The following is a 14,646-nucleotide window of genomic DNA, read 5'->3' as shown; positions in this document are numbered from 1 at the left end:
GGAGGAGGTGATGGGGTGAGACCCCAGAGAACAACTGGGATCAGGGGGGTTCTCCGGGCATGCCCTGGCCCCATCTGCAGTGGGACGGCTGCGACCATCTGCTACCCTCTGCTGGTTCCTGCTCCCCGTGCACGGGCACGGCGCCGGACAGACGGACGGACACATCCGGACAGCTGCACCCAAGGGTGTCCCCAAACACCCAGGGACAGAGGTGTGGAGAAAGCCTTGGCCGAAGCTCCTTTGCCTCCGTGGCTGTGGGAAGATGATCTCGCCGTGGTGGCGAGGCCGTGAGCAGCAGGGCTGGGGGTTTGGCAGCCCTGGGCTCTCCCCAGGTGCTGAGGAAGGAGCCTGCAGCGGCTGGTGTGAGCTGGGAACTGCAGCCCCCAAACTTCTCCCCAAATTCCTGCGACGCAGCATCCCTGGAGCTGAGCTTTGCCAGCACGAGGGAAAACAGCCCCGGGTGCTCCTTGGGGGAACGGACCCAGGCACCTCTGCTCCCCTAAAAGCAGTGCTTGGGGTGACCCCCGGCCATGCCCAGCCCTGGTGGGGGCACTGGGTACCACGGAGGAGCCGAGGCCACCCGACATCCCGAAACCCGGGACGGGCAGGAGCCGTGCCAGCGTGGCGAGGTTGGCCCCGGGGAGCACGAACCAGTTCTTGGCTGCGGCAGCCACGGCCCTGCCCTGTTAATGAGGGATAATGAGGAGCCTCTCCTGGGCTGCAGACTTGCCCCCCGGCCACGCCGGCTGCCAGCGTTGCCCCCGGCGGGCACCAGCCCCGGATGGTGACCCCGGCACGGCTCTGTGGGGATTTTTTCCCCTTCCAGCCCTTGCAGGGCGAAGGGACCTGCGCCCTCAGCATCTCTGGGGGCTCATCCAGCCACCCGTGGGGCTGTGACCGTCCCCCCCTCGAGCAGCCCAGGGCCAGCACGGTGCCCCCAGGTGTCCCCGGGGACAGCAAACCCGGGCCAAGCCCTCCGCCAGGTGCTGGCATGGGAACAGAGGAGCTGCGGTGGCCGGGAACGAGACGGGCTGGAAAGGCGCCGGGGTTTTGCCTGTGGGGAGGGAGGACTCCGGCGGGACCGGGCTGTGCCGTGCTGCCCCAGCCCCGCTCCCTGCAGGTCACACGAGGCTGGGGGTGCTGCTCCTCGCTACGGGACAGGCTGAGGACATCGAGTCCTTCTCCTTGGCAGGGCTTATGGGGTCCCCGCAGCTCCCCCAAGGTCGGTGCTGTGCCCAGAGCATCGCACCCCCGGTGGCACTGTACTGACCCCACAGCCCCATTTGCAGGTGGCACCGCACCCCATCGCTCCCTGTGCCAGCCCCGTAGCCCCCTGCCCTAGCTGCCACCTCACCCCACAACCCGTTCCTGTCCAGGAGTGCCCCCCAAGCCCCTTCCCCAACTGGCCCCACGTGTGGGTGCCACTGCCCCCCTGTAGCCACGGTCACCTCGTGCTGCACCCGTTGCCCCCCGTCCCCACTGCCACCGCCCCCCGCAGTCCTGTGGGGTTCACAGAGGGCCTCGGGGCTGCTCCTGCCTGTGGGCACCCCAAAAGCACCCTCGGGGTGGGTGCAGCGGGGCCGTGCCGGGCCTGGCCGGGCTTCGCCTGGGCGTGAAGGGTGCCTGCACGGCAGGAGGGGCCAGGCGAGGCGGGGAAGGAATGCAAGTGGGAGAGCGGCCGGGCGTGCAGCGACACATCCTGGGGAGCGCGGAGCCGGGGATCCCACACGCTGCATGGGGCAGGAGGCAGAGCCCCGGCGATAGGGCCAGCCGGCATGGGGCATCCCGGTGCTGCCCCACTCTGAGAGCCACTGGGGGGCTGTTCCCAGGGGCGCTGAGCCCCTCACCGAGCCGGGGGGGGTCCTGGCGCCCGCCTGGGTGGGCTGGAAATCCCCGTCGGGGGATGCTCGGCCCGAGGAGCTGAGGATCCTGCGGCACCCAGGAGCTGCCATGACCCCCGAGAAGGTGCTGAGGGAGGGGGTGCTGGAGAAGCGCAGCGGGGGGCTGCTGCAGCTCTGGAAGAAGAAGCGGTGCCTGCTGACCGAGAAGGGGCTGCAGCTCTTCGAGCCCAAGGGCTCGCGCCGCAAGGAGCTGAGCTTCGCCCGCATGAAGGCGGTGGAGTGCGTGGAGTGGAAGGAGCGGCACATCTACTTCACCGTGGTGATGGACGACAGCCACGAGATCGATTTCCGCTGCGCCCAGGAGGACCCGGGCTGGAACGCCGAAATCACCATGGGCCTCGTCCGCTTCAAGAACCAGCAGGCCATCCAGATCGTGCGGGCACGGCACAGCTGCAGAGCAGGTACCGGCCCCGCCGTGCTCGGGGCGCGGGGACCCCAGGGATCCCATCCCAGGGGGCCACATCCAGCCCCAGGGCGCTCCCTGGGGGAATCACGGCACCGGTGGTCCCGGGGCCGGGGCAGTCCCGTGGATGGGTATGGGCATTGCATGCATATTTGGGGGGGTGCAGGTGGGATGAAGGTGGGGACCGCAGCTGACCCCATTCCCCAGCTCCCCTGGGGGCCTGATCCTGCCCCCCAGCACGGGCTGGGTGGGTGACGAGCGCCTTCTCTCCGCAGTGGTGCAGTACGACGCAGCCCCACCGGGCCAGCCCGCGGCCCCGCAGCATCCCAGGAGCAGGATGGAGACGGTGCTCGGCTCAGCAGGCAGCGGGGAGAACGGGATCCCGGCCGGCAACTGAGGCCACCGCCCTCGGTGGCCCCGGGGAGGGCAGCGCAGGCGCCGGCCTCTCCCTCCTGGGGCAGGACAGCGAGGAACCGGAGGAGCCACAGGGCTCGAGCCGCATCCACTCGGACCGACGGGGCAAAGGACACAGCCAGGGTCACCGCCCGGGGCTTTGGACACGATGGAGGTGACGTCCCCACCTGGGGGCCCCCTGTCCTTTGGCCAACGTGGGCAGGACCGTGGCGGGCTGGCGGAGACCCCCCAGGCCTCTCCTGCGGGACAGGGGATGGGATGGGAGAGGCTGAGCCCGAAGGAAGCAGCAGAGCGGTGAGCTCTGGGACAGACGGACGTGGAAGGGGACACGGCTCCCCCTGAGCCCCCACGCTGAGAAGGGGCTGGAGAGCTGCTGCGGCAGGGACCCCTGCTCGCTGTGCCGGGATGGTGCAGAGACGTGGCTGTGGGGGCACTGGGGACTTCTTGTACCGAGCACATCCCCAAACAGGCCCTTCTGCTGCTTCCCTTCTTGTTGCTTTGTTTTGTGGGGCCCCACAGGGCACGGGAGAGCACAAACCCTGCACAGAGCTTCACGGGTTGGAGGCATCCCCCCTAAATCCACCGGCATCCCGCAGCCGGGCTCCCAAACCCCCCTCCTCACCCCCAACCTCCCGGGTCCCCTTCCCGCTGTCCCCAGGGCTTCCCAAGGTGGCTGATGAGCTCGGCTGCCTGGCTCTGCAGGAGACCTCGCGCTGGGGCTCTGCCCCGACAAGCAGCAGCGCCGACGGAGCGCCTGGAGCCGCTGAGCTCCGCAAGCCGGAGCCTGAGCCCCAGCCCCGCGGCCGGAGGCGCTGCAGATCCGCTGGGAGATTGCCCGGCTGCGTGGGAACGCAGCAGCACGGCGCGATGCGATGTCCCCCCCGGGCTGTGCCACGGCCACGCGGCCCCGCGCCAAGCCAGCGCCGGGTGGCTTTTGGGGAGGGACGGTGGCACGGCCGCTGCCTGCTCCGGGCGCTCCGGGCGCTTTCTGAGCAGCCTGGGAATGAGGAGCCGGGTGGTTTTCCACTCATTTTCTCCTCCCGTGCCCTCCGAGGTTGGTTTGCTAAATCCCCCCCTGCCTGTGAGCGGAGATGAGCGGGGGGCACTGCGGGTACAGCCGGAGCCAAACCGTGCGCTTGGGCTGAGCTCTGCACGGGGGGAGAACGGCACGGGGGGTGCAGGGGGTGCTGGGCAGCAGAGGCTCAGAGCTTGAAGCCCCCCCATTTGGGGTTTTTCTGGCTCCTGGGGCTCCAGCAACTCGCACTCCTGCGGCCCAAACCATGGGGAGATGCTCAGGGCACTCGTGGGCCAGCCCAGCACCCCCAGACCCCATCCCCACACACTTCTTGGTGTCAGCGGTCGGTGTCGGTGCTCACAAGATATCTCCAGGGATTTTTTCTGGCTTCTCATACAGCCCCAGCTCCCAGGGTTGGGGCATTCAGTGGGGCTCGTGTGAAGCCCTGCGAGCATCCCAAGCCTGAACCATTAATGAGCAGCACCCAGGGGTGGCAGCACCAGCACGAGGGGTTTTCTCAATTTTGCACCAGCCTGGGGGGCCCTAACTCCTGGGTCTTGGCTTCCTGCTCTCCTGCTCGCCGTGAATAAATATCTTTTGTTTTCCAAGTGCCAGCAAAGAGCTGGGAGCAAAATGGGCAGCATGGGGTGGGCACACAGCAGCCCTGGCTGTGGACACCTCCCTTGCACTCTGACACAGGAGGCAGCAGCACGGTCAGGGCACCAGTGAGCTGGGTAGAAATTCAGGTGATTCAGGAAGAGAAATTTAGGGACAGAAAGAGCGAGGCAAATTGCTAAGTTGAGGTTTCAGGTCCAAGCATGGGGAAAGTTGAGGTTTTCCATCCCCATCCCAAGCTCCCCATCACCCTGCGCACCCCAAGGTGCAGCTGAGCCCGGTCCCCTGGGGCTCGGAGCCTCCTGGGCGCAGGAGGAACCTGCCAGACCCGGCTGCGTGCCACCAAAGCCCCTCGGCAGCGTGCTGCGGCTGTGGGCAGGCAGCGGGGGCTGAGGAAAAGGTCACCCAGAGACTGAAAAACAAGGAAAGAGCCGAGAGGCTCGGCCAGAGCAGAGCAGGGATGAGGGACGGCGTCTGGTGCATCCCCAGTGCCGGTGACCTGGTGCTGGTTGTGGGTCCGGACCGGAGATGATGAGCTGGCTGCTTGCACAGAGTGGGGATGCAAGGGAGCTCTCGGGGCACTTCCAGCCCGAAAAGCAGAGTGAGGACACACGGGAAGCTTTCCTCACGCTGCAGGAGGTGGGGAAACTGAGGCACGGCGAGGGGGGTGGGAGTCACCCAGCCCCAGTGGCACCGGGATGCTGGGGGCCACCAGGCAGAGCCCCAGGACGGAGCAAGGTGCCCGGAGCCACTTGAGCTCCAAGGCAGGAGCCTGAAAAGCTGGCTCCACCGCTCCCAGCCCCGAGGTGCCCCCGTTCCCCCTGGGGCCAGCACCCATGGGTGCTGTGCTGGCAGCCCTTGTGCAGTGCCAGGGGGTGGGAGCGGGTGCGGGAGGAGCTCTGGGGCTGTCCAGGTGCCCCTGACGGCTGCTGGGGGCTGGCAGAGGGTTTGCAGTGTGGTGGTGCCAATGAGGCTGTGCCTGCTCCTGCTGTGAGCCCTGGCACTGCCGCGCTGCTCCGGGAGACGTCGGTGCAGGTTCTGGGTGCTGATTCCTGGGATGAAATGATGGCAACAATGAAATCCTGATCACGGCAAGCAGAACGTCCTCCCTGTATTATTTTCAGCATTGGGTTAAGTAGCTGGCTTCCTTTGGGTGCTGCTAAAATGATGTCGGTGCTGAGCATCCCTACCTATAATCCTTCAGCGACCGAATCTCCTTTTGGACCCCAGAGCCTGCCCCAAGCAGCCCGTGCTGGAGCTGCCCCGTGCTCGCGGGGCACCAACAGCTGGGGACACCGTGCCCACGGCACTGCCCCGGCACCTCTGGCACAGCTCCGGGGGCAGGACGAGCGCCGCTGTCCGTGGCGTGATGCTCGGGATGCTGCGGGGCCCAGGAGCTGCTCAGGGCTCCCCATCCCAAATCCCCTGCCGCGGTGTCCCAGCAGGAGGTGACGAGCGGTGCCACCAGCAGGGACATGAGCAGCAGGCGGCGGGGCTGCAGAGGGCGGCAGCAGAGCTCACGCACACCCGTGTCCCCGTATCCCCGTGTCCCCGTGTCCCCGTGTCCCTGTGTCCCCACTGTGCCCAGGCAGCAGGAATGGGGGATGCTGAGACGTGTCCAGGGGCTGAGGTGGGTGGCAGTGCCTGGAAATACCCTGAAAGAGCTTTAGAAGCAGGGCAGTGTCTGGGCCTGAAATTTTGGATTGTTGAGAATAGTCTTTTTTTCTTTTTCTTTTTCTTTTTCTTTTTCTTTTTCTTTTTCTTTTTCTTTTTCTTTTTCTTTTTCTTTTTCTTTTTCTTTTTCTTTTTCTTTTTCTTTTCCTTTTCCTTTTCCTTTTCCTTTTCCTTTTCCTTTTTCCTTTTTTTTTTTTTTTCTTTGTCCTTTCTCTTTCCTTTCTTTTTCTTTATCCTTCTTCTCTCTGTCTTTCAAAATATTTTGCCTAAGGCTGAAAACCAGAATGTTTTTTAGGACATATAAACCAACTTCCTTGCTTAACCATGTCAGCCCGTTAGCAGAGGCAGAGCAGCTGATGGCTCCCTTTATAAGAGGCCGCTGGTCCCAGGGGGTTTGACCTCCTCATACAGCTCTGGGAATGCACTGTTGGCATCCATCCTCTCGGTGGCAGCCCTGGTTTTAATCAGTGTGTCCCAAACACTGGGGGACAAGGAACGGGGTCTCAGACTGGTCCCTCCCAGGTTTTCAGCCTGTCCCCGTCCTACCCACCTGCAGCTCGGAGGGGTGCCCAAAGCATCAGGAGCCAGCCCAAAAAGCAGCCCCACATCTCGAGGCTGTTCCTGACCCAGAGGTGAGGACCCCAAATGTCCTCGTCACAGCAGCTGGAGCAGAGATGGGCAGACCCTGGGCTCCTGCCGGCCCTTTGGCTGCTGGCTGGAGTTCAGGGCTTTGAAACCGAAGCTGTGGGGTGCCCCCACCCCATCCCTCCTCCTCAGCCCGGGTCCCAGCAGAGGAGGAAACCTGAGCCCGCAGCAGATGGCATCCCAAGCATCGCCCGCGCTGCGGACACCGAGCCCTTGGGTCCCCAGGGCAGGGCTGCGGGGAATGCAGCGCCTTTGTCACCGGCTAAATTTGGCTCCTCTGCAGCAGGGAACAATCCCAGGCGGAGGGGAGATGCTGGAGGCACGGCCCCGCGGGGCTTTTTGCCTTATAAAGGGCTGCAGCGCCGGGGGCAGATCCAGCGCCGGACCTCTGCGTGCTGGGACCAGAGCAGGTGAAGTCAGGATGGGATTGCTGCTGACACCACCGCTGTCACCCGTCACTGCCACCAAGCTCACACCACCCTGGGGGCTGCTGCCCCCACGGCACAGCTCCTCGGGGTGTCCCGGCAGGGGAAGGGGTTGGGGGAGCCGCGCACCCCACGCTCCGTGGCACACGGGGCTCCCCTCGTCCCCCCCACCACGGAGCTGCCCCATGCACGCAGCTGCATGTCCGTCCACGACCATAATAGCCTCGGGATTAAAATACCAGGCATTGTCCCTGCTGGGCCACACGCTGGGAATTGTTTGCTCCTAAACTTGCCCCTAAAAATACCCTGGGAACAGGTGCTGCCGGCCCCAGCCTCCTGCAGCGGGGACACCCGGCTTTGTGGGGTGGGGGGGCAGATGGCAGCTTTTTTGCTTATTTTCAGTGATTTCAAGGGGAAAACATCAGGGCTGATGAAGGGCTGGAAGTCACTGAAGCATCCCAACCTGCCAGGCTGTGCTGGGTCTGGAGGACCGAGTCTGGCTGGTGCTGCGGCACAAAAAGGAGGCTGCCCCCTCCTTGGTCCCAAGCAGCCACCCGGTCTGGCGGTGTAAGCCCATCTGTGCTGTTTTTCCCCCTTGCCCCTCGTTGGTGTGCCCTGTCCTGCCCCCCTTCAGCCACAACCCCGTGGCCAGTGCTCCCGTGGGGATCTCGCTGTGTGCTTGCAGCTCTGCACAGTGCGCAGGCACCACCGTGCATGGGCGCCTGCACATCAGCTCGCCTGGCCATCCACCCCCATCTCCCTTCAGAGGCTTTCTTCCAAAAACAAAAAACATGTCAGGAGATTTTCTGCAGGGAAAAAACACCGCCGTGCTGTGGGTTGTGGCTTCTGTCTCCTTGCAGGGCTTTTCCAGCTCAGAAGGGAGAGGAGCGCAGTGGAAAGCGCACGGGCACTGCGCCCCTGGTCAGCCTGGCTTGGCACAGCTGCGTGCACACACAAACACGTGCACGCACAGGGCATCGGGCAGTGAGCACCAGCATTACCGGGGTGAGCCATCCACCGAGAGCCCAGGAATTCCCCAAATCGCATGAGGGTCATGGCTGCAATAAAACACGGGTGCGACAGCACGCGCGTGCGGTGCCCCGTGGTGCGCCATCCTCGAGGCCGTGCCCCAGGTGGGTGCCGCACGTCACAGGGCGCTGGGGCTCGCAGCAAACGTGTGCACACAAGAGGGGATTTGTGCTATTTTTACTGACCACTTGCAAGCCGCCTGTGGTTTAATACTCCCCCTCCGCCGCCGGGCCCCGCAGTGCGCGGCTCCGCTGACACCAGGCACCACCGAGGTAAGAGGGGGCCCGGCCCCGGCTGTGCTGCGGGTGCTGGGGTTGCCCAGCAGTGGGACTGGCTCCCCCCCGGAGGCAAATTTGGGCTGATTTTCTCCCACTTCTTCATGGGGGGGTGCTCCTGGGTCTGGCAGAGAGCCCGGTGCAACCTGCATCTGCCAAAGGTTTCCTCTGCTCCCGGAGAGAGGCTTGGGGAGAAGTACCTGCCCCGGCTGCTTTGCAGCTGAGGCTTGTTGAATTTTCCCGTAAAGTGGCAAACGGGAGCATTTTGGGGAGCACTAATCCCTTTCATCCTGGTTTCACTGCTCAGGGTCACTGGTGGGAGCAGGGAGGGGAATTTGGGGTGCGAGCAGCGTGCGTGGCATCGCGCTGGTTGTGCACAGCCTGCCTCCAGCCCCTGCACTGCGGGGGGGTGTCAGGGCTGGCTGTGTTGGAATTAAGGGGTTTTCTGTGATTTAAAGTTGTTATATGGTTTTTAAGCTTTTCACGGATGGAGGCATTGCAGAATTAACTTGCCCAGATCCTCTTGTCCCCATCAGAGAGCAAAGTCTTTTTCGGATGCTCTATTTCTGGCTGGAGCCCCAAAATCCCTGACTCAAGTTTGCTGGGCGCATCTTACTGCTCGGTAGAGCCCTGGCTGCCCTCTGGGAGGTCAAATTAGGAATGTTTGGCCCCAAAACTTGGTTGACCTTGGTAGAGGTCACCGGGCTGAGGTGTGGTGTGGGTGCCAGCTCCTGGGACTGCGGCTTTGTTCCACCGGGGAAGGAGGGAGACGCCGAGTGGCTCCGCCAGCCCCTGCCCAGCGCCAGGAAGCCAAAGGCTTCGCTGCCCCCCCCGGGATGATCAGGAGGGAGCAGCTGGGACCCGACCCGTGTCAGCCAAGAGCATCTGCCTTCCTTGTGTGTCCTCTGGGATGTTCGTTTTGTCACCAAAAACCTCCAAAAAGGAGTGAAATCGGTGGCTTACAACTGATGGATGGGGATTTGCTAAACATGTGTATATATCCATAAATATTTATCTCCTGTTCTTGGGGTTATTCCTTGTAGGGCCAGGGATCTGGCAGGTCCCGAGGGAGAGGGCTCCTGCTGGGATTTTATGGCATTTTCCTCGCCAGCTGCAATCCTTCAAGCCACAGTTCTGGCAAGGCAGCGGGGGACGGGGAGGAGACAGGGACAAGTGGACGGGGCTGGGAGGTGAAGAGCTGCCTGAAACACTGGGATCTGCTCAGCACAGCCCCCACGCATGCCTCAGAGCTACTCCAGGAGACCAGAAATAGGCTTTTTTTTTTTTTTTTTCTTCCCAGCAATAATCTTTGGGGTTGTTTAAAATGTTTCCCAAATTCGTGGGGATGCAAAAGGTTGAGGCAAAAAATCTCAGCTTTGTTTCAGTTCAAAGGAACAGAACCAAACACTGCAGAAAGCCATTTCTTTCTGAAACGTGTCTTCAGTTTGTAACTGCTGGATGGAAAGAGGACAGAAAAATTGGTGTTTTCCAAAAGATTGGCATTTTCCCCTGGATTTTTCTATCCCTCGGGTTTACGCAGCACCTGGCCTCTGGGCGAGCAGGGACGGTGTTAGAGGCAGTGCTGGGGAACAGCATTTTGCAGCTGCTGCTGGGGCATAGGGTTACCGAGAGTATTTAAAATATGAAGCTGTGAGTATTTCATGGGGATGTGGATGCTGAAGGAATCTGCGATGTGTGGCCATGGCCCCTCGCTCCGTCCCATGCAAGCCCGTGGCTCCACGGGGAGCTCAGCTTTGGGAGTCGCTCCCCTGTTTCAGCTCCATTCCCTTTTTGGTTATTTCTTCTTGCATTTATTTATTTCTAGGAGAACAGCACGAAGCCACGATGCCAGAGCCGTAAGTAGCAGGGGTTTCCCTCAGCTGTCGTTAAATGCTCCCTGCTTGTGCTGGTTGATCCCGTCTGTTTTTATGGGGTCCGGGCAGTGCTCGAGACCCCTGTGCCCCATCAGGGCCAGGCTCCAGGCTGAGCAGGGAGGTGTGGGTGAGGGTGCTGTGACCCGAGCCTCGGGGACCTGGCACAGCGGGTACCATGACAGCTCTCTTGCCACATTTGGGTGGAATTCTGGCTTTTTTTGCTCACTGATGCCCCGTTCTCTCTTCTCCTTCCTTATTGCTCCTGCCCGAACGCGTGCCTGCCTGCAGGGAGGTAAGTGCCCTGCCTCTCCGAGTGATTTGATGCTCCCCTGCGTTTGCTCTGAGTTTGTTTTCAAAGCTTTTTTTTTTTTTTCCTCCCCTTTCCCCTAGAGAAAATCCAAGATCACAGCCTCGCGCAAGCTCCTGTTGAAGGTGAGTCCTAAGGGCTGGAAACTCCCTGGGGTTTGGCTGGGGAAACGGAGCTGGGGCTGGTGGCACAGCGATGGGGCACGGCCCCAACGTGGGCTTTGGGAGCAGCTCCCGTCCCCACCTCGTCGGCTCAGAAACCCTCCCTCATGTGGGCCCTGCGGCTGAAACGCCGAGCAAATCTCCCCTTGGGAAGGTCTTGGGCAGAGCCAAGCCAGGCAGGAAAGTGCTGAGGTCGGCACCCACCTGGACCACCGCAGCCCTCTGAGATCTCAGCCCCGCCGCTCCCCTGCCTCCGGGGTCACCACACGAAGGCTGTGGGGGGGGGGTTTGATGTGTGCTGCTGCAAAGCAGGGACCTGGGGAGGGCAGCGGCAGCGAGGGGAGGTTTGGGGGCAGGCGGGGACGTCCCCGTCCCACCCGCAGACCCTGTGTGGGGAGGCTGTGGGGTGGATGCAGGAGCCTGGACGTTCAGACCTCCGCCGTCTGCTTGTGTCCACAGAGCTTGATGCTGGCAAAAGCGAAGGAGGAATGGGATCAGGAGATCGTGGACAAGCAGTCAGAGAAGGAAAGGTACCTGGCGGAGCGCGTCACGCCTCTGCACACCAGCGGGCTGTCCCTGAGCCAGCTCCAGGTATTTTTCTGCGTCCTGAGCGTGGAGCAAGGCTCCTCCGGGGCACAGGGGCCGGCATTCAGTGCTCCCCTGCTGTGCTTGGCCCCCAGGACCTGTGCAGGGAGCTGCACGAGAAGGTTGAGATCGTGGACGAGGAGCGGTACGACATCGAAGCCAAGTGCAACCACAACACCAGGGAGGTAGGCAGCAGGACGGGCTTGCTGCTACGGGAACTGCCCGCTTGGTGGGGGTCTGTCAGGGACTGGGCTGAGCTGGGACGTGGGACGTGCCCCAGCCTCACCTCAAGGCTGCCTTTTGCCCTGCACAAGTGATGTTGGGCCCAGATGTCACTCAGCACAGGGGCTGTCCCTGCTGCAGGGGGTCCCTGGGTCCCTGGGCAACCTCCTCACCCCCCTGAGCACCACCTGTAGGGCCAAGAGCTCCTGGTGGTCCGGCTGCCGTGCAAGCAGCTGGGACAGGGCAGGGGTAGCTTTGTGCTCGGGTGGACGGTCCCTTGGTGACCCTCGGGTCCCTCGGGTGTCCCCAAGGCCAGGCCTGTCCCAGCTGTGGCTCAGGGTCAGCAGTGTCCTGCTACACACAGGGGCATCTTCTGCAAGGCACTGACTCCCCCCCTGCCCTCCTCCCGCAGATTAAGGACCTGAAAATCAAAGTGCTTGACCTGCGGGGGAAGTTTAAGCGACCGCCCCTGCGGCGGGTCCGCGTCTCCGCCGATGCCATGCTGAGGGCTCTGCTGGGCTCCAAGCACAAGGTCTCCATGGACCTCAGAGCCAACCTGAAATCCGTCAAGAAGGAGGACACGGAGAAGGTGGGTCGCTCCCCCAGAGGCAGAGAGGGCTCCCGGGATTGTCCTCGCCCTTCTCCAAGGTCCCCTGGGAAGCCTCGAGGGTTTTCCAGGTACCCAGCAGGGGTACTGCAGCCCCCTCGGTGTAGCTGCTGAGCTGCACTCGCACGGAGTTTGGTCTTTGGTCTTCTTGGGAATGAGCACAGCTCCTGTTTACTGCAATCACGCCCAGAAAACAACCCAGGAGACTCCCAGAGCCAGATTAGATAAGAGGAAGCGAGCCCAGCAAGCACGCTGGAGACAGGCAGCCCGGTCCTAGTGACTGCAGAGATACAAGAGGGGAAAGTCGTCCCCCAAACTGGGGGCAGCACGGGGTGCCCAGACCCACCTGGGGGTGCTGAACCCCTCCGAGGGGGGGGATGTGGGCATGGGGACACAGCACCAGCAGCCACCGGAGCTGTCGCTGCTTCCAGGTGGGAAATGGCACCCTGAGGGGCCGGGGTCCCAGCTCTGCACCTTGACCTCGTCCCGGCTCACTGCCCTGAGCCCATCATAGGATAAATATCCACGAGGAGGCACAAATCCTGTCACCGTGCTGGCTGTCGGGCTAGACATCCCGGCAGTGCTGCAGCAGAGCACTCTGACAACCCCAAAAAGACCAGGGGGGATTTTTCTCTCAGTGCCATGCTCAGGAATTGCAATGTTTTGGTCCTTTCCTCAGCAGCAGCAATGTTGGGATGTAAAGATCCCCCCCCCCACCTCCCAAGAAGAGTTGTGCTGCTTTCCCAGCAGCACAACAATTTATTTTTTATTTTTTATTTTTATTTTTTATTTTTTATTTTTTATTTTTATTTTTTATTTTTTATTTTTTATTTTTATTTTTTATTTTTTATTTTTTTCCCCACTGTTGCTGGTAGGGCATGTTTTCAGCCCTTCGGACAGAAAACTGCACTTACAGATCTCAACGCCAGGCGGTGACCAGATCTGAGTCTGTTGCAGATGCCGTGAGATGATTTTGGGGCACGGCTCGTAATCTATGAATGCCTGTGGGCTGGCAGGGCCGGTGCCTGGCACGCTCCCAGGGCCGCCTCCACCTCCCCGTTCTGCCCCAGCCGCGGCTGCTGGGCTCTCCCAGTATCACCAGCAACCCCAGTCCCATCCGAGAGCTGGGAGGAAGCGCAGCTGGGAGCCTCCTGCGCAGAAAATGGGCGCAGAAAATGGTTCTGCTCGCATTTGGTGTAGCTCTGGAGTTAGTCCCACGTGCTGGCTTCTTCCTCCTGAAAAGATTTTCTGGGATTTTCGTGCCTCCCAGTGCAGCTTAGCCAGGTTTTGGGCAGGTACCCATGCGCACCCAGAGCTCCTGGCCAGCCCCAGCCCCACGGGGCATGGGGGTTTGCAGCAGGGCAGCTGCTGACCCCGAGCAGGGCTCCGTGCCGTGGGGTGGGACGGTGTGGGGCTGCCGGCTGTCCCCCCACTAAGCCCTGTCCCCGTTCCCCCCGGCAGGAGCGCCCCGTGGAAGTGGGCGACTGGCGCAAGAACGTGGAGGCCATGTCGGGGATGGAGGGGAGGAAGAAGATGTTCGACGCCGCCAAATCCCCCACGGGGCAGTGAGAGGTAGGGGCTCCGTCCCCCCGTGCGCCCTGCAGCATCCCCTGCCTGTGCTTGTGGCTGGGGCAATGCAGAACGGCCCCAAAGAGGCACCGCCTGCCCCATCTCCCACCCCACACGGGGGACATGTCCCTGCCCCACACATCCCAAGCGTGGAGCCCCCACCAGCATCTCCCCTGGCTTCTCCTCCCCATCTCCCCGGGGTTTGCCCACGCTGCGCTCATCCTGCACAGTGCGGGCATGGGTGGCACCAGCTTTGGGCAACTTTTGGTGAAATTCCTCTTCTGCCCCACTTCTCTGCTCTGTTTCTCTCCCGCAGGTGTGCCAGGGCAGAAGAAGGTCCCCAACCCCGCTCCCTGCCCCCTTTTCCCTTGCTGCCCCTCCGTACTCTTTGCACCCTCACCCCGAGCTCAGCACCGAGATGAGAAGTGTGGAAAACCGTGCGGGAAGGAGACCCGAGCTTCTTCCTTCCAGCTCTGCCTCTTGCCCTGCTCCCACACGGCCCCAGCACAGCGGCTCCCGCGGGCATCACCTCCACGGGACGTGCTCCTGGAGGGGCCACCAGCCGGTCCCCCTGCTCCCCCACCCTTGGGTGCAGCCTGAGATGTGCCCTGCATTAAAGGACGGTCTCCGGGGCTGCGCCGCGTGGGCTCCTCACTGCGTGGGCCACGAGCAGCTGCTGGTCCACAGCCCCCTGGGGGAGACATCCTGGCCCTTTCCTGCCACCCGGCGATGTCCTCGTGATAGCTCTCAGGCCAGCACGCCCTGGGACCAGCCTTGCATGGGGTCATCTCTTCCAGCCCCCGTTGGCTGCTCCCAGCTCTGCTGAGAGCCCCAGTCCACCCCCAGCCACGCCACGCCACCCTTCCCTATATCACAGCCCCCGAAAACTGCAGCTGGGTGGGTGCAAGTGGGGGCTGGAGGGAGG

The 14,646-nt window shown here is 62.4% G+C and overlaps 2 protein-coding genes across 2 annotated transcripts; both read left to right on the top strand.

Annotated features, from left to right (window-relative positions):
* On the top strand, positions 1–5,072 carry PHLDA3 (pleckstrin homology like domain family A member 3). Its single transcript, XM_005013706.6, has 2 exons — positions 1–2,302; positions 2,580–5,072. The coding sequence occupies exons 1-2, from the start codon at positions 1,951–1,953 to the stop codon at positions 2,699–2,701; spliced, it is 474 nt and encodes a 157-aa protein (XP_005013763.3). The 5' UTR covers positions 1–1,950; the 3' UTR covers positions 2,702–5,072.
* Positions 5,073–8,274: 3,202 nt separating this feature from the next.
* On the top strand, positions 8,275–14,353 carry TNNI1 (troponin I1, slow skeletal type). Its single transcript, XM_038168317.2, has 8 exons — positions 8,275–8,393; positions 10,222–10,256; positions 10,661–10,702; positions 11,198–11,329; positions 11,419–11,508; positions 11,958–12,134; positions 13,614–13,724; positions 14,038–14,353. The coding sequence occupies exons 4-7, from the start codon at positions 11,204–11,206 to the stop codon at positions 13,719–13,721; spliced, it is 501 nt and encodes a 166-aa protein (XP_038024245.1). The 5' UTR covers positions 8,275–8,393; positions 10,222–10,256; positions 10,661–10,702; positions 11,198–11,203; the 3' UTR covers positions 13,722–13,724; positions 14,038–14,353.
* The last annotated feature ends 293 nt before the right edge of the window (positions 14,354–14,646 follow it).

This window comes from Anas platyrhynchos, chromosome 27 (assembly GCF_047663525.1).
Source record: "Anas platyrhynchos isolate ZD024472 breed Pekin duck chromosome 27, IASCAAS_PekinDuck_T2T, whole genome shotgun sequence".
Lineage (NCBI taxonomy): Eukaryota > Metazoa > Chordata > Aves > Anseriformes > Anatidae > Anas > Anas platyrhynchos.
Note: the sequence above shows the minus strand (reverse complement) of the source record. Positions and strands in the feature narration are given on the sequence as shown.